Below are 19,122 nucleotides of genomic sequence, written 5' to 3' on the forward strand. Positions count from 1 at the left end.
TTTTAACTATAACTTCTTAATCTAAGACATTAAGACATTATTATGAAATACATTTATTGGCAACTTGTATTTTGCGTGCCGAACTCATACCTGAAGGCTCTGTAGGCTCGGTTCTCTCTGCAGAATCTCCTTCTTAAACTCAGAATGCGAGATGTCCAGACTGTGTTTGCGGCTCCCCACAGTCGCTCCCACGGCGGCCACCCCGGACGGAGACGAGGGGGGGTTGGAGAGTGAGGAGGCCAGTTTCTCAGCGGACTGCACCCTCTTGAGGAGCGGAGACCGTGGAGACTCCGCGCTCTTGGGCCTGGATATCTGCCTCACCAGGGGAGGGGAGGAGTGGAGCTTCACGGGGAACGACTGACCCACCGCAGACTGTGCCAGAGTGTGGCTGGGCAGAGGGGAGGGTGAGCGCTGTGGCGAGGAGCTCTGAGGGGTGGGCGAAGGTGTGCGGGCCAGAGGGGAGAGGGGGATGTTGCCGGCAGACTTGCGTCGGGGTGAGCGGTACTGGCGCTGGAGCTTCGGGGCGAGGCCGTGCAGGGAGCTGGGCCTGATGTGGCCGGAGCTCGCCGGGGAGTTTGGGACACTGGAGCTGGGAGAGCTGCTCTGAGATGAGTTTCCACCAACTGACGGGCAGAGAGGAAGAACAACATATATGAATATCATATTCAATATCCTGGTGTGTAAATATCTACATGTGTTACATGTCTATATTTTTCATTTTCAATCAGTCTTTTTCCGTGTGTCATTTGTTCATAATAAATGAAAGATAAGATGCATCATAGAGCTCAAAACTGGATCGAAATCTTAGTTCAAACTTTCAAATATCATACTGATCTGTGAGACCGACACCCCTGATGTCTACAGAATACATGTTACCAAGTTATTATTGCAGTACAGGTGAGTGTTTGTCTCTCACCTGAGTGGGCGGAGTCTGGCGTGGACCTGTAGCCCTGCGTCGGGCTCCGTGGTGAGAGATTGTGTGTGGGTGAGCCGGGGCCGCTCTCCCCAGAGGACAGAGAGCGGTTCAGAGAGGACAAACTGCGACTGGTGTGGAGGAGAGACGCCTGCTTGGTGATCTTCCTGAACAGAGACGTCCTCTTCTTACTGCGATACAAAGCACACAACAGCTCACTCAAGGAAGCCCCACATTAAATACAGACAAGTGATGTTTGATACAACACAGGTGAGTCCCCCACCTGTCCTGTCCCTCCTTGGTCTTGGTCTTCTTGTTTCGTCTCGCCATCTTGGATTTGTTGCTCGTCTTTCGGGCGGGGCCGACCTTGATGGTTGTGTTCTCAAACGGGGTGGCTGAGATGGAGACTTTGGGACCACTCTGAGGGAGGACAGACATTACAGATGTTGATGTACATGTTTTGTTTCAGTTTCACTTTACTCAGCTATTGGTGCAAATATATATTAAAGCTACCACGTGGAATATACATTTTGTGTTGATTTTGGCGGTCCCTGTGGACAAAAGTGGTAGTGTTTACGAGCACATGATTCCTTTTAGAAAACGTCTCATTTTACTGCAGCAGGGTTTGACAGACTGCCCTGCTCAGTCCTTGTTCTGGTTCTGCCGTACCTATGAAGGCAAATCACTGTCAAAATCCAAGAGCGCAAATGAGATCCATGCGAGCGCGTATTTTACTTTGACGAGCGCTTTTATATCACTCAGCGAAAAGTCGCTCGAGAAGCTTAAACCTGTTCGCTCGCGAAACTTTATTCTGGCCGCTCTCAAGTCTTTTTTCCTCTCGCTCTCGAGTAGATTTTCTTTTTGACAGTAAGTGGGCGGACCCAGTCTCCATTGTATCTCTACATCTAATTGGTTACAATGCTCGTCTTTGGATAAACCGGATATCACTCTGACACAGACGTCAGGGGGAGATTTTCAGATTGCACTACAGGTCAGGGGCAAATAATGTACATTTTACTGCACGGGTACTTTTACTTTCTGCACTTAAAGTACATTTTGTTGATAATAACATACTTGACTAAGATTTTGAATGCAGGTATTTTACTCGTAGTGGATTATTGTTTCATCAGTATGGTATTAGTACGTTTACTGCAGTGAGGATCTGAATACTTTTTCATCCACTAACTACTTGTCAGTGATTTAACAGTTAATATACAAACAGTGGGCCCTAATCTTGGCTCCAGATCTTTGAGCAGGTCCAAATTGTTGCTCATATTATATACAACTACATTATATCTCTTCTGTAAACACAGCAGTGTGATTAAATATGATCGCATCATGTTTTAATCAATTAAGATCAACGAGTGTCTTTGAGCTGTTTGTCACAGTTTGACTATCAAACACACATTGTCTCTAATAGAATGATGGAGTGAATTCAAAGCAAATGTAGCGGCGATGTAGTGGAGAAGTGTTTAGTGGCGGATTGATGACCACCTCTAACAGACCTGGCGTCTGTGTCAGAGTGATATCCGGTTTATCCAAAGACGAGCATTGTGACCAATTAGATGCAGAGATACAATGGAGACTGGGACTGCAATCATATTAAATCAAGACTGTTTCATGACCAGCTAAAAGCTCCTCACAGTAATATATATATATTACTTACTTTTATGTTTATATGTTTCATGTTTTTCACTTTAATTCATGTAATTTGTACAATTTGCTATTCACCACTTTTGGCAGGAGTGGAACAATATTTCAGGACAGCTATTTGTATGTCACCAACATACGTACGTATATCATGCATTATAAACAATATTGAAGGATAAATTCACATTATTTTTTCAAAATTAGCATTAATTAGCATGAATTTCTGAAACCAAAGAGTAGAACTAAATGTGCTTTGTGTGTTTGTACCTTCAGTATGAGCTCCACCACCTCTGTGTGCACCAGACCGTGAACCGGCTCTCCGTTGACTTGGGTGATCAGGTCTCCCTCCCTCAGCCCCGCATTGTGGGCCGGACCGCCCACCTCCACATGCTGAGGGCGAGCAGAGAGAGGTGGTCAGATGAGAGATAGAAAGAAAGGTCGAGAGAGAAAAGAAGGAGAGAAGCAGGACGATGGAAGGAATGGAAATGTATTTAAGACCCATGGGCCTGTTCTTCTGGTGTTTACTGCCATCTTCTGTCAACAACAAGAATCCCAACACAGTGCACCCACTCTGACTACAGGCATCCTGAATCAAATATACACTGCACCTGATATCTGACCTCCTCTGTTTAATACATTCAGTACATGCTGTTTTGTACTGAATGTATTAAAGATGTTAGTTTGAGTATTTTTGTCAGCATCAGTTTTTCTCTGCGGGACTCACCCAGACCATGTGGTGCACAGTGTAGATGTCAGAGTCTCCCATGTACACTCGGATGGCCCTCAGGGTGAAGCCATACTTCTTGCCCGCTCTTTGGATCACCATGGGGGGCTTGACGCTGGTCACGGCTGGGGACAGGTCGCGGCTCGGGGAGGAGTCCCGCGACGACGGATTGGACGACAGTGAGTGGGGCGACATCGGGCTGGCCAATGGAGAGGCTCCATGGTGGTCTAAAGGCCGACAGACAATGGACATTTGGGTCGGTGAGGTTGGCGGCTATGTGGAGCCCGTTAAGTACAATCACAGACTTTAATTTCCTCGTCAGGAAAGGATCATACTTCATAAATGATTATCCAGAGATCCTTTAATTGTCTTTTGGTCTATTTTCTTACTTTTGGTTTTATTCTATTATTTTATTCTTCTGTATTTTTCTCCAATAAATCACATTTAGATTGTAAAGTAAATCCCATCTAGTGAGCACATCAAAGCCACAATATTTGTGCATAGAACTCCTTTAACCTTGGAAAAAGAAGATTAAATCCTGGTGTTCATCATTCAGCAGCTGTACCTCCTCCCTCATGCTCCCAGCCTGACACACTGACCTGCAGGGATCATCAGTGACAGCGTTGTGGCAGACGCCGACTTGATGACCTTGTTGAGCGGTCTGGAGCTTGGCGGCGCCGTGTGTTTGTCTGCATCCCCAGACAGCAGCCGATGGCGAGCCCTGCGAGCCGCCAGGTCGCTGATGGCTCTTGGAGTGGACGGAGAGTCGCTGTCTGCTGCACCTTTAGCAGCTGCACTGGCACCGCCGTTACTGCCGTTACCTCTGTGACCACGGTCAGTCACGTCGCCTGAACCACCCGCTGCAGGGTGAGAGGAAGGTGAGAGAGGAAGCTCAGACAGCGTGTCCGTCAAATACAAAAAAAATGTAGTTAAAATAGAGTTCAGAGAATCAATAATGGTGACAGCAAATATTCCATTTTATACTCTTTCTGGCCAAATTCAAGACGTATTTTTGGACGAATCCTGCAGAAAGTTATCAGTTGATTTCTCTCTGAAGTTGAATTGACAGGCAAAGAAGTTTCACAGTTTCACGAGGAACAGATGTGAAGTATCAAGGTCAGAATACTCAGGATCAGTGTAAAAGAGAAATGAAATCAGCTAAATAAACTGTAATTCAAATTAGACAATTTAATGACTCATATAAAAAAGTATTTGTTATTAAAGAACATTCGTAGAACTGCTGTTCACAGATTCACATTTTAATTTTGGTCAACCTGCATGTTTTCATCCGCTGATTTAACAGTGAAAACCACACCTAGACCTTTGTCTTGTGTTGTTGCATGATCCCTGTGTCTCCACAGTGTGCGTTTGTACTGACATGTGAGCGTGGCCTTGCTCAGTTGACTGCAGGTGGAGCTCGGTGTGGTGGGAGACTCATCCAGCTTCAGCTCTCTCTCCACTGGGAGCTCTGGGATGGCGAGGGGCAGCTCGTCACACCGCGGGCCCCTCACTGCACTCAGACCAAACAGGCTGGGACTCTTGCGGCTTCCAGCTGCACCTGTGAGACCAACAAGACAGACCCAGGACTTGTGTTACAGCTCATTCATGATATTCTGTATGTCCTGGCTACTACTTCAGGGGGATCCCCTGCTTTTCTTCAACTAAACGCCTGTACATTTTAGGAGTTTAAGGCACGTAGTGGCCATCACAGCATCCTTCCTGCGTTTTACCTTGCCCCCCCTCTTCCTCTGAGGAGATGGCGAAGCGGGGCATCTCAATGATGGCTGAACAGCAGCGTCTCCGGACGGTCAGTGGTGGGCTGGAGTCGCTCTCTGTGTGGGACGACTCCGAGACAGACAGACGCTTCCGCAGGCTGGGGAGGTAAAGTTGGAGATGGGATGAGAAACCGAAATACACGTCTAAAACACAGCGAGCCAACACAAAGAAAACAGCAGTTATATGACTAACCATGGGTTAAACTGACTATCAGCATACCTTAAACCATAGAGGAGGATTCTAACACACAGCCATAATGGACTCTGGAGGTGCTCCTGAAAATAAATAAACTCCTATATGGCTGCGGGAGAACAAAACTACCTAAATCAAGCTTTTACTACCCCAGCTTGTTTCAGGTAACAACTGCACAAGAGTATACTTTTTGTTTTTGTTTCAAAGAACAGGGGATTGTTGCTGTGTGGTGCTACACACGGAGGTGAAGAACTCACATCTCTGGAGATCCCACCAGCCAGGATCGATCTCTGGACTTGAGTCCGCACAGGCTGTCGATGCGATCTCCTCCCTCCTCACTGAGGCTGCGCTTGGTGGGAGGAGGAGTCCTCTTCTCCTCATGAAGAGACAGACGCTCCATACTGCTGTACACCTGCACACAACATGGCGGTACTGTCATTACCGGACATTGTGCCACTCTCTGCCTTTACAGCTGCCCCCTTTTTGGACCTGTGACTGTCTGGATGTATTAACTAGGGTGTACCTTGCTGAAACGAGGCGAGCAGGAGGAGAACTGCCGAATCTCCACATGTTCCTCATCGTTGGTGTCATCCTCTTCCTCTGAATCTACATGGTGGTACCGGTCGGAGCGAGCTGAGAGAGAGACACACGCAGCGATTAGGTTGTGTGTTGATTACAGTATGAGCACATGAGATTTGGACGAAGCCGTCGAGAGACATACTGTCGAAGTAGCTGGTGTCGTCCTCAGACTCCAGCTGGGGAATGAACTCGGCCTTCTGCCTCAGCAGGCTGTTCCAGTCCAGCTCTGTGAAGAACGAGTGCTGCTTCACCTCAAAGGCACTTCCTGTGGAGATGAAGGAGAGGGTGGAGAAATGAGGGGGAGGAGAAGTGAAGGAACAGAGAGGGAGGAAACAGATGAGAACACACAGCGGCAGCTACAGTATCTGATTTGAGCAGCTCTGGACCAAACAGCCGGTGGAGTCTGGTTGCACCTTCATTTTGAAACTCTTGGTGTAAAATAAACAAAGAAACGTCAGATTCAAAGAGCTAACCACAAGACTGCAGAATCCATCCAGCACAAAGAGGAAGACCGTACGAACTCCGACACAATAGGGCAAGTAAAAAGTGTGGACAAAGAGAGTCAGGGTCCTGGAAAAAGTTTTCATCAATAAGGTTTACTACATTCTTAGAAACCCTAGTCTGTGTGTGTGTGTGTGTGTGTGTGTGTGTGTGTGTGTGTGTGTGTGTGTGTTACCTGTGCCCAGTCGCTCCAGAGGATTTTGTCTCAGCAGTCTGGTGATGAGGTCCTGAGCGTCCTGAGGCAGAGCTTCGTCCTCCTCCGGCCAGATGATCTCATCTAACACAAACACACCAACACAGCGTCAACACATGGATCGTTGGTGTCTTCATCAGTGAGACAACAAATAAGAAATGATCCAGGAGCACGCTGGTTCTCTGACTGCTGTCAGCCCTGCTTGGAAGCTGAAAAACAGACATGATTCATTGTTCACCCATTTCTAATATATAGGACTACATATAGCAAATACACAAATGTTGTGGTTGTGGCCGTCATACTTGCTTCACATTGATGACATTATAATATTCAAGTGTCTTGAGATGGGTCACCTCTCTTACAGGAGTGACCCGGCCAAAATGGCATCGGAGAGTCATATACTGTAAGAACACACATAACAGCATCCTTCCTCATGAAACATGTCTTGAATGTGATGCTTGGATGCCTGATATGAAGGCATCATCCTGGCCTGACAGGTCAAGAAAGAATAAGACAATAGTAGACAATCAGACACGTTGGAAAAAATGATCCTTCAAGTATTTCCTCCATCACTGGCTCCCAGTTTCAGAAATCTCTCTTTTATCCTATCAAACACATCAACCAACTAACATGTCGTTTGTGTTCATTAATCCTGCCACATTTAGTCTCAGTGGTTCCACAGATGGCACCCGAGAGTTCTGCCCTACGTGATGCACCCTACTGATGATCATCCTGGAGACGGGTAGAGAAATACATTCAAGGCACACGAGGCCCTCGATTCTTTATCACCACGCCGCATCGATACGATACGGACTTTCATAAAAGAGATATGCGGGGATCAATGCAGGTTTATGATCATTGACTTGCCCTTTCATCAAAGGGAATTTGAGGGAGAAAAGAACGCAGAGGAGGAATCACAATTGATTTCATTCCCTGTAAGTCAAGGCTGCGCCTCTCTGCTGTAGAGCAACATCTCTATCTGTCTGTTTGTGATGATCTTATCAAGTCAGCCTGGAAGCCCTCAGGCTCCAACATAAAACATTCACTATACAGCACAGACATACTGTAACAGCATCTCCACTGGAGAATAGGAACTACACAACATCAATTATTGAGAATTTGATCATGTGATGATTATAACAATGCTTTCTCTTTTTTTTTCTCTGCACAACAAAGTTTTCTGCAAACAATGAGTTAAAGTTCAGAAAACACCAGTGATGAAAACGACTCCTTCTGGGGAAAAAGGATAGATGAAGTTTTATATATGAACTGTTATATGAACCTGTAATCTAGCTCTATTGTGTGTAAATGTTTATTCAGAATTACAGTGGCAGCGGTTGTAATGGGCAGTTCATTGAATCTTACAATGAACTGTTTTCCATCAGTGGTGGCCAACATTTCTGGTTTGTAACCCCTTAAATTAAACGTCTGCTTGAGATCTGAAACAAGTGATTTTCCCTTTTCTGTTTATTTGATTTAAAAGAATGTAAATAAAAAAAGCTAAAAAGATTACAGATAATTATAGAAATCTAAATTTTTCAAGTGACAATATGCTTTGTGATTTTTCAGATCCCATTAGTCCACGACTCCTCACATTTACCTTGTGACTCCGTGGTTGAACCCCAACCGCCAGCTCAGGAAACGCTGCTTTAGATCATTAGCACTTGCTGTAATAACGGTGAACTTTTCTGGCTGGCAAGCTAACTGCGGACAGTAATGTATTTGTACCAATAGACTCCTGATGTCTTGTGTGGGGGCTGTCAAGTGGATTTCAACTGCTCAACGATGCTGCTAGTGCGTAAAATGTTACGTAAACTGATTGCGATAATGGTTGAATCCGTATTGTAGAAAAGCAGCATTTGTTGTTTAATTGCAGTGATAGTCTGTCAGAACTGCGACTCACCACTGATGACCTGACCAAACAGCTCCTCCGGTGTGTCTCCGAAGAAAGGAGCGCAGCCCACCAGGAACTCGTACAGGATGACCCCCATGGCCCACCAGTCCACCGGCTTCCCGTAGCCCTGACGCAGGATCACCTCTGGGGCGATGTACTCTGGAGTGCCACACACCTGGAGAGACATCAGCACACAGGAAATCAGCTCACAGTCGTCACAACTAAGGCAAATTAAACCAATCCCCAAAATATTTACATGATCTTGCAATTTTTCAGCAAAAACAAGAAAACTGGAAGAAAGCGTATCAATTTTACTAATCACATCAGGGGGCAAAGTTACAGAGGTGCTTTTAACTCTCTAGCAGGTTAATGATTATTATGATTATCTGTAGCTTCATCTCTTTAATCAGCTGCAATTATGCAGTTTGAATTATCATCCCATTTATCGCAAAATAACGAAAATTATTACACACACACACACACACACACACACAATGTGAAGACGTTAGCTCGTACCTGTTTATCGAGGAACTCTCTGGTGTCTTTCTCTATGTGTCCTTCATACAGGTTTGTGGTCAAACTCATCAAACCGATCTTTGAGAGACCGAAGTCTGTCAGCTTAATGTGTCCCATGGAGGTGATGAGAAGACTGAGAGCATAAGAAAGGTTTAGAGTTAATAGAAACACTAGACTAGCAAGACTAGAAAAGCGCTCCAGGGCCATTTACCATACCTCTGTGATTATACGTAATCCAATTAGAAAACACATCCTTACATTTCATGAATGCGGTGAATATAAAATAAAGGTGGGCTATGCATTTAAGTGACAATGAGTTGGTCTTACTTGTCAGGTTTGAGGTCTCTGTGTACGATGCCGTAATTGTGAAGATACTCTAACGCGAGGACGGTCTCTGCAAAGTACATACGGGCCATGTCGACTGGCAAAGCTCCGATATTCTTCAGCAGCGTGGCACAGTCTCCACCTACAGAGGACACCCGCCGTATTAAACACAACACAGCTGCTAGCAGTAACAGTAAACTACCATCACGATTAGCTTACCCTCCACGTACTCCATCACCATGCAGAGGTGTCTCCTGGTCTCGAAAGAGCAGAACATGGAGACGACAAACGGGTTCTCGGCAAACGTCAGGATGTCCCGTTCCACGAAGGCCTGCTGGATCTGGTTCCTCAGGATCAGGTTCTGCTTGTTGATCTTCTTCATGGCGAAACGCTGACGCGTCTCCTTGTGACGCACCAGAAACACGGTGCTACACAGGAAGAGACAAGAGGTCAAGAGGTTTCAGTCCAAACATGTGTAACCATCGAACAGTTTCGTTTCGCATCTTCATTTGTTATTTTGCAGCAATTATGTATTAATATTAGAACATCAAAAGATGTAAATGTTGTTCTGTCTCACCCGTAGGCTCCGTTGCTGATGAGCTTGATGTTTTCAAAGTCTTCCTCACGAGGTGCTTTGGCTTTAGAGTGTGGAGGAGCTGCTGGGACTGGGGTGCCTTGACCCTGAAACACATGAAACATCAGCCGTGTTCATAATTAATAAGTGGATGGAAGGCACAAGCTTATTCATTCATGCACCAACTAGGACCATCCTTTTATATTTGTTCAGAATTTACTTTATAAAAAGAAAGAAGACAAAGTAAACCTTTTACATCGGTTCCTTTTGCAGATAGAGTGTTTTAATAACTTCATGCTTACAGACACAACATCTATTAAACATGACAATGATCAGATTATGTACTCACGTCCACGGAGTCATCAGTCTCTGGGGTTTCTGGGTTCCCACTGTCATAGCTGCTCAGCTGGGCCATTTCTACAGAGAGACACACAAGTTACCACACTGAGCAGAACAAGAAAAGAAAGAAAGACTAAAATGTTTAAATAAGGTCTCACTACACAAAAAAAATGTATGGAATAAAACTTAAGATAAGATAAAATAAAAAAGATGAAATAAAAATAAAATGAAATACCCTCCAGGGGATCCCTGGTGAGGCCCAGCTGGCTGATGATGTATCGGGGGATGTCGCACTTGATGCCTTGGCCCTCCTTGGCATGGCCCTCTGCTGCTTCCAACAAATGGTAGAACTCCTCCGGATCAAACTCCTGAAGGGGAGAAAGACGGGGGGGAGGCAGCAGGGATGGAGTGAAGGGAGACAGGAGGAAGGAAGGAAAGGCAAAGATTTAAGCGTGTAAAATGGCAACAAAAACCCCACAAACAACGATAAAGATTTACTAAAATGAAAACCCTAGCATTAACGTCATGAACGTAATTTTGCATCACTTTTTGGTGCTTCTGTTTGAAATGCAGCTGGATTCAAGGCTGTTTAAATGTTTGAACTGTTTAGAATTAAGTGTATTACCAGCAATGCTGCAGTATGTTACTAGTTCGGTTTCCACTCTGACTTTAACTTCACTTCAAAGTGGATTTTTTTGTTTTTTGTTTGGCCCATGTGCAAATCCCTGTTGGCAGATGGTCTTGGGCGTTGTAACAGTTGAGAAGTAAGTGTTTTATGTTGAAAGATGAATAGAGTGACAGGAGCATTTATCTCCTCAAGCTCCAGCGTGGATCATTTTGCAAGTCATGTGGTGACTTCCAGTCACTGTTTGATTACAAGTAGAGCTACATTATGTTCAACTAAGGAATAGATCATAGATGTGATGCATAAAGATCGCAGCGTCCAAGAATAAAACTGTGGCCTCTAGAACAACAGCAGAGTGAGAGGGGATGACTGGATAGACAACAATATGAGAAGTGAACCGAGGTTTGTGTCCTCTAGCAAAGACGTGTAGACTACTGCTGTTCCCCTCACACACACACACACACACACACACACACACACACACACACACACACACACACACACACACACACACACACACACACACACACACACACACACACACACACACACACACACACACACACACACACACAGAGTGCATGTAAACACACAGACACACACACACACACTCCCTGCCCTCTCCTCTATCTGTGTGCTTCCATTTGTAAAAACCCATCCTGTACGCTGTCACGGCTTCAGTACCACACAATTAGTCAAAACCACCATTGTGCGCACCGGGGCAGCCTCCCCTACTGTCCTCCCACTCTCCTCCTCACCCTCCGCTGCCTCTCCAATTATCCCTCTGTCTTCCACACTTGTTTTTTTTCTCTCCACTCAGTCTTTATCTATTCTCTCCTCTTCGCCGTCTCCCTCCTCGCCTCATTTCTGGGCTCAGACGAGGTTGGATTCACCTGTTTCAAACCAAATTTGCACCATCTCAACCCAAACGGATGGAGCTCAGTGTGGAGGAAGAAGAAAGTGCCTCTGCAATTCATATATAAAACCCTGGCCCCCCAGCTGAGAGGTGCTAATGTGTATGTGTGTGTGTGTGTTTACATCAGGCTGATTTAAAATGCTCAGAGGAAGTCCATAAATGAATTGCTGTGGTTAAATCATTTCACAACAGGGAGCAGGAAGCTCTAAATTGTTTATTAACCATGCGTGCAGTGGAGCTGTACAATATGAAAAAGCTATTCCAGATAATACTGGTCATATCTTTCATGGCGCTATTTCAAACAGACTGTAATTTACACCACAGTGCAGTAAGCGTGATTAAAATGCAAAAACTACTCGTTGAGGATAACCAACCAGAACGAGGCTGATTAAAACTGTCAAGAAAATGTAACCACACTACATCCATATGACGCATGATTGAAACATAATTTAACACGTAAATCTAACACAAGACGTATTTGCATGATTTCTGTGTGTTTTTTATGAATACAAAAGCCCTCTTGTTTTCTGCTGCTTTAATGTGAGAATTCACATACCTGTGTTATGCTCCGGGTTACTTTATTCATGGTTTCATGTTGTTTGTCTTCCTCTTACTGTGGCACACCATAATGATATCAGTGGTGGAAGAAGTAGTCAGATACTTTTGAGTAAACGTAGCACTACCACAATGCATTGTTAAAAAATAATAATTAAGTATTACATAGAAAAATGATTGTATATAATAATACATCATATCTCTGCATTATTATTAGTGGATTCATAAATATGTAAGCAGCAGTTGGCCGAGATGGAGCTCATTTTAAGTACTTTATACCGTTGGTAGTTCCATCTGTAAAAATGTACAATATATATTCTTATAATATATTTATAAGCCGATTCAAATATTTTTGTGTTATTGGCTCCAGCTGAAAGATAAATGAAGTGTAGCAAAAAGTACAATGTTTGTATTATTTATTAAGTGGCAGAAAATGTCTCCAAGTATTAAAATCGCTGAAACAGAACCAGTGATGTTGTCTTTTTTCAGTCCACGCATAGTTAAAACCTAGCAGCTACATTACCCACAATGCAACTGGATTTGGTCAAAGATTCGGGTGCGTTATGCTAGTAGCAGCTGACGACGCCTGCAGCAGAGGTGAGGAGCGGGCTACAGAAGTCTGGTGAGCTCACTCCTTTCTGACTCCACACCTGCAGATATTTAGTGTCGGTCCGTCGGTGAGTGCGGGACATTCATCGACTGTGTGCGTTTCTCTCACCAGACACTCCAGCAGACGCGCTGGCCGGGCGATGATGATCATCAGCTTCCTGACGAGTTGCGTGACGAAGGTCACCTCCACGCTCTCTGAGCGCTCGTGAGCCTGGACACACAAAGACAACAGAGCAACAGGAGGAAGGTTAGCTTGGAAAAACATTTCACCTTTAATTTCTATCCCGAGGAAGCTTCTCTCTGGGAGACGTCTGACCCCTCATAATAATATATACATTCATTATCTTTAATCCCATTTTTAATAATTCATCATCATGAAGTCTTCTTTGTCCTTGGAGCTGTGCAGGGAATGTCACTTGTATTGTGTTTGCCCTTCACAAACAAACAGTTTGAGGACAAACGGATGCTGGAGTCCTTCCCGCGGTGACACCTGAGAGGTAATCTAAATCAGAGTGACCTCCGCCTCGCTCCCTGATATCCACCGTGAAATGTCTGTCAGTGTGGAGACAGAGCAATTTACCCAGCAATCCACTGTAACCGACTGGAAACGCATCTGGAGCAAACACTGATCCCCAGAAAGAAATGGGGTGGAAGTAAAGTGTGTGTGTGTGTGAGTGCAAAGTGGAAGCTGTAACAATTACAAACCACCCACTGTAAAATATGTTTCCTTCTCAGGGGGGTAATGTGTGTGTGTGTGTGTGTGTATGAATGCAGCATGTATGTATGCATGTATGTATGTATGTATGTATGTATGTATGTATGTATGTATGTATGTATGTATGTATGTATGTATGTATGTATGTATGTATGTACATGTATGTATGTATGTATGTATGTATGTATGTGGCAGACGGGCTAACATAGAGTTGGCCGGTGGTTCATAAACAAAGCATGTGCAGCTCCTTGCCGTTTGTCTAACAGAGCTGTGCTGACAGACGCCGGCCCCGACCCCCTCCTGAATTATTTATAACTGTAATGAGAGCTGGAGGGGGGGCGGGGTGTCTGTATACTGCATGTGCACGCTAAATATGCAATAGGGTGTATATATGTAAGCGTGACAGAGACTGAATGTGTGTGTGTGTGTGTGTGTGTGTGTGTGTGTGAGGTGACTGTACAGGCCAGTGATCGGTGAGTAATGGACAGCTGAGGGACAGACTCCCATTGCACAGCGGCTAATTAACCAGTCAGAGACAGGGAGTGTGTGTGTGTGTGTGAGTGTGTGTGTGTGTGTGTGAGAGAGACAGACTCTCATTCACTCTGCATGTCTAATGTGAGAGAGATTCCCTGGTGAGTTACACAGTATAGAAAATGTGCTGTAACAGCTTTTTATGCATGTGTATACTGTGTGGTATAAACCGACACATGGAGTAAATCAGAGTTCAATGTTTTGACATAAATATACGACCACATAAAAAGCTTTCCTTGCATTGTTTAGACACAAGAAAATCTGTAAAGGAAGGATAAACTTTTACATGAAGGCTATTTTAACTATCAAAATAACTGAAAGGTCATAATAAAGGCAAATTCAAAAACAAATGACTTAATGTCTGATATCATCATAGTTCAGTTTAATGTAATATTGCTACTGAGTTTGAGTTTTTAAGACAGCAGTCTTTTTATATTTGTGTTGTCTTGTAATCTTAATTGGTACTAATTTAATTTCTGAGGAAGATTACAGTTTAGACAAAACTAATTCAGTATTTGCTGTTAGTCACGTTTTAAACATATTTTTAATGTAGCTATTTTAAAATGTCCCGCTCGGTAACTCATATTATGAATGGGTTTCATACACGATTAGCTATATTTCAGATTTTCTTTTTGTAAAATATTGTCACACCTGGTGTACGAGTGTGAACTGTGATAGTTTAGCATTTTAGATAATATTAAAATAAATAACATCAATGTTTCTATTGTTCATTAGTTTATTAAACCTATATCGTTAGAATAAATGGGTTAAGGTCCAAACCACAGAGGATAAAAATGATTATTAATTTATGTATTTTATACTGAAAAAACAGTCAGTACACACTCTTGATTTATGGTCAAAGGTAAAAATATGTTCACTCGTTCTTTCACACAGCCATGTGAACGTGCACGACGACATGTGACCTATTGCAGAGCCTCATCACTTCCTGCGTCCGGCTGAGAGCCAGTCAAGCCCAGATGTTAGCAGCTGTATCTGAGCCCTGATGAACACGCTGGAGTTTCAGACTGACCGATTGACCGATAACCAGAGCTGAGTTAGCATTCTGCCAAGCCCTCCGCCCTCAGGTGACCTACGGGGGTCTAACAGGGTCTCCCTGGGGTTCCTGCGGAGGATGGCCTGGATGCAGGTTGCCATGGTAACCGCCAGGCAGGTCACTAAGGCCCCCTGACGGGGATGGATGAGGGAGAGGGAGAGAGGACGAGCGGCAGAGAAAAGAGAGAGAGATAGACGAAGGATGGGACGGGGTAAAGGGGGGGAGGAGAGATAAAAGACGAGACCAGGACGAGAGGAGGATGGAAGGAGGAGAGGTGAGCCGGCCTCCTGCGAGCTCTGTAATGGGGTCATGACACGAGGGGAGAAAGAACGGATGGATGAATAAAGGAGTGGATAAGCAACAAGGGCAAAGGCAAAGGCCTGAGACGTTCCAAGACAAGAGGGAGTGGACTGATGAAACGGTTCTATACACTGAAAACACACCAGATATCATAACTCATGTGTGAAACGTGTGTTTTAACAACATTTCACCACAGAGAAACTCGAAGACTTTTTGTTTTTCTTTACACTTAAAGGGTCAGTTCACCCAAATCATTAACACTACTTCCATTAAATTGGAGAGGCTGATATGTGACAATAGTTACCAAATGATTATGTAAATAGTCTGACACCGTTTATGCCGAGGGACAACTGCTCCTTTAAAGTCTTAAGAATATTAAAAATGAGACATTTGGTTATTTTTTCTATAAATGTCTGCAATCTTCTGAAAAATTACCATATCACATATATTAATATCATGATACAGTATAAAGTAACATCTACCATGATAAACTATAAGACGTTAGAGATCTACAAAGAATGTCCATGTGATGGTCTGAAACCACAAGTGGAAAGTGAGCAAATCACTTCTTTATGTGATTTGGGTGAAATGACCCTTTAACCTGATCAACACCAGCATACGAGACACAAGTTTAGATCACGGTCCGGATACTGAAGAGTTGGGCTGAAATCTCAATCATCTCAGAGTCGTCCAACTAAACCCACACAGCCAAGCAGTGAAGGCATCATTCATCAGCCCGTAATGTCCCAAAGACGCACAAACTACATCTCGGGCATCCTATTGAGCTGCAGAACATCCAAGAGAGCTAAATAAAACATGAATGCGTATACTCGTTTTAAGTGTACTCCAAAAGCATTTTGATTCTTTACTATTCCATTAATAACTGATCCAAAAGAATCTATCAAAATACTATACATCACACTGTCATGCCACCAGCACTGATGACTCATTATAAAGTCTGAATTATTAACAGGCCAGAGATACAAACACCCGCAGCAGTTGACTGATTACAAGAAGATTTAATAATTCATGTATCCGTCATTAAACTCTGGAAAATTATCTCTTTGGAACATTTTCAAAAAGCGGTCGCACGTCTATTCAGCCGATTTTTGTTTCAAGTAAATTATAATAAAATAACAATTCTGAGGACTTTCTGAGTCTGTTATTTTTGCCTGAGTTTGACAGGAAGTAACAACCCCCGAACAGTTAAAGGCAGCTCCTACAAAACTACTTCAAGCAGAACCAAAGCTGAGCTGAGACGGACTTCAAAGTTAGAGTGAGTTGATATACTGTAACGATTTATTCAACAGCATTAAAAAGGAGTCAGAGAGAAAGTACAGAGAAGCTGCAAGGCTCCTCGTCTTTGTCATCATCAGCGTAAACAAGTTCCGACGTGTCAATAAAGCCTGACAGAATCGAACCGAAATTGACTCAACTGTAAAGTCTGCGTCTGCCGCCTCCTCCTCCTCCTCCTCCTCCTCCCAGCTGTGAGTGAACACCTTCCACTTGCTCCTCATCATCACATCTTCCAGCACCTCCTCCTCCTCCAGCCTCCTCTGCCACGAGATGCGAGACATGTTTCCACCAAAAAGCCCAAAACCACGAAACGGAGGATTTTCCATAAAACAACGCAGGCATGGAGGCTGATTTCACTCCTCCGTCCACCCGCTCATGGCCTCCATCCTCTCCTCTACTCTGTGGGTCTGCTCCACCTGCTGCTTGGCCACCCGGCAAAAAAAACAAAAAACAAAACAGCCTAACGCCTCCTAATTGATGATGTCATCATCCAGCCCTGCATTGCAGCTTCGGCGTCTGGTCCAGATGTGTTCAAGTCCAGTTCCTCACACCCTCCAAAAGCATTCGAACGGGCTTCACGCACGTACATTCCACCTCCCTCCCCTTGGGCCCGTCGGCCAATCGGAAACAGAGGAATCCCCTTGAATCCCCTCCCATCCCAAAAACCCTTCGACTGCACCTCCGTCACCCCTCCTGCTCGTCTGGGAGAGTCATCTGTCAGCCCCCGGTGACTATTGGAGTGTGAAATTAAAATCGAGAAGGGTGTGTGTGTGTGTGTGCGTGTGTGCCCGCCTGCATATATATGTGTGTGTGTGTGTGTGTGTGTTTGTCTATGATGGAGAGATATTTTGTGTGTGTGTCCCAGTAGAACAGAAGGTCAATAACAGGCCCCCGGCACTGGAAAACTGAGCTAATAGAGATGTCACCACCGCCACACACATGTAAATATATTTCTGTGTTCACACGCATACAATCACACGCGTGAATACGCCAAACCTGTCCGAAGCGGCCCCATCACGCCAAGCAGCGTTTAGCGAGTCAGAGTTGTTGGTCAGTAATAAACAATGCAAGCGCGTGTGAAGGAATGTGTGTGAGAGCTGAGGCCACGGTCTTTGTGCCTTCGTATGACATCACACGGCAGCGGCGGTTCGTAACCGTGATGTTGCTCCGCGGTAAACCGAGCGTGACCGGGAGGCTGCCGTCATCATGATGGCTTCATCAAAGCCCAGGACAGACTTTTTACACAGCGGACATCTGGACGTGTTATTTTAGGGGTCTGTAACATCCTAATGATATTGGAGGGAGTTTGGTCCACATCGCAGAATTTAAAAAAGACAAAGGTTTGATGTTCCATTAACTTAAACATCGACTCATTTTTGAAAGCGGTTCTTCATATGTGCTGAATTTGACATGTTCAGCTGACCTTGCACTGACTAACCGTCGTTAAATTAGCAGTTAATTGGAAGTTTTCCAAATTGAACACACCAATTTACCTAATCCTTCACAGGAGCCTGCACATGAATTACCGGTTATTGTCGAGGAAGTAATTAGGAAACTATGGGAGTCATAAAATCAAAAATGTAAAAGGATGAAAACACCCCAGGCGGATCTAATCTAATCTGAACTGGTACTTTTTGTGTTTTAAACATTAAATCCTTGTATTTTTTAGTTAGTTTTTTGATTAATTAATTCATTTAATTCCACTTTCTCTTCATTGAGTTTGTCTTTTAAATATTGTTTTAATGCCTTTTGTGCCTCAGCCAAAGCACTTTCAATGGCTTTTTATTGTACTGGTGCCAAATAAATAAGCATGCCTTGACATGGAGCTGTTTCAAATTTCTAAAAAGTATTACAATTATTTCTTCAAATATTCCATCTTTGAGTGCTATTTTTGTTTCTCTTTTCTCTCTCTGACTCTTTGCTGTACCTTAAACACATTAGTATCTGTTTGCGGCGGCAGTAAATAAGCAAGCTGTTGCTCCACTTACATCCTGCAGCAGCTTCTCCAGGTTCTCCTGGAGCTCGTAGAAGTAGCGGGAGGTGACGAGGCCCTCTCTGCTCTTCACCAGGCAGTCTCTGGACAGCTCTGTCAGCTGGTGGTGGATGAAGCTCAGGACCCCGTCGGCCAGCGGGCACACCTTGTCCGGGGCCGAGGAGCAGAGCAGCTCAGCCAGACGCTCCTCCATTTGAGCCGTCGCCTGAGGGGACGGAGGGGAGCGGGGGGGAGGCAATGGGGGTGGGGGTGGTAGATGAGTCACAGTGGAGGAACGTACGTGACCAAAAACTGCATGTGTACAGGATGATGTCATATATTAGTGTAAATCCATTCTTACTTATACACCTGTT

General features: G+C 44.4%; 1 protein-coding gene across 6 annotated transcripts in view; it reads right to left on the reverse strand.

Annotated features, from left to right (window-relative positions):
* Positions 1–19,122, reverse strand: part of mast2 (microtubule associated serine/threonine kinase 2) — a 149,347-nt gene that overhangs the window by 6,769 nt on the left and 123,456 nt on the right. For 5 of the 6 annotated variants that reach the window (XM_079157663.1, XM_079157661.1, XM_079157665.1 and 2 more), the window contains 21 exons: positions 18,765–18,974; positions 12,990–13,091; positions 10,411–10,543; positions 10,186–10,253; positions 9,840–9,943; positions 9,482–9,690; positions 9,266–9,404; positions 8,939–9,071; positions 8,432–8,597; positions 6,511–6,612; positions 5,977–6,099; positions 5,779–5,888; positions 5,513–5,667; positions 5,018–5,160; positions 4,666–4,845; positions 3,887–4,147; positions 3,288–3,514; positions 2,831–2,953; positions 1,197–1,333; positions 917–1,104; positions 91–623 (listed from right to left, as the gene is read on the reverse strand). In XM_079157663.1, coding sequence (XP_079013789.1) covers positions 91–623; positions 917–1,104; positions 1,197–1,333; positions 2,831–2,953; positions 3,288–3,514; positions 3,887–4,147; positions 4,666–4,845; positions 5,018–5,160; positions 5,513–5,667; positions 5,779–5,888; positions 5,977–6,099; positions 6,511–6,612; positions 8,432–8,597; positions 8,939–9,071; positions 9,266–9,404; positions 9,482–9,690; positions 9,840–9,943; positions 10,186–10,253; positions 10,411–10,543; positions 12,990–13,091; positions 18,765–18,974 — 3,546 coding nt within the window. The remainder of the gene's footprint in view (positions 1–90; positions 624–916; positions 1,105–1,196; positions 1,334–2,830; positions 2,954–3,287; positions 3,515–3,886; positions 4,148–4,665; positions 4,846–5,017; positions 5,161–5,512; positions 5,668–5,778; positions 5,889–5,976; positions 6,100–6,510; positions 6,613–8,431; positions 8,598–8,938; positions 9,072–9,265; positions 9,405–9,481; positions 9,691–9,839; positions 9,944–10,185; positions 10,254–10,410; positions 10,544–12,989; positions 13,092–18,764; positions 18,975–19,122) is intronic. The other variant, XM_079157662.1, reaches the window with a different exon arrangement.

The sequence above is a fragment of the Pholis gunnellus genome, assembly GCF_910591455.1.
Source record: "Pholis gunnellus genome assembly, chromosome: 4".
Taxonomy (NCBI): domain Eukaryota; kingdom Metazoa; phylum Chordata; class Actinopteri; order Perciformes; family Pholidae; genus Pholis; species Pholis gunnellus.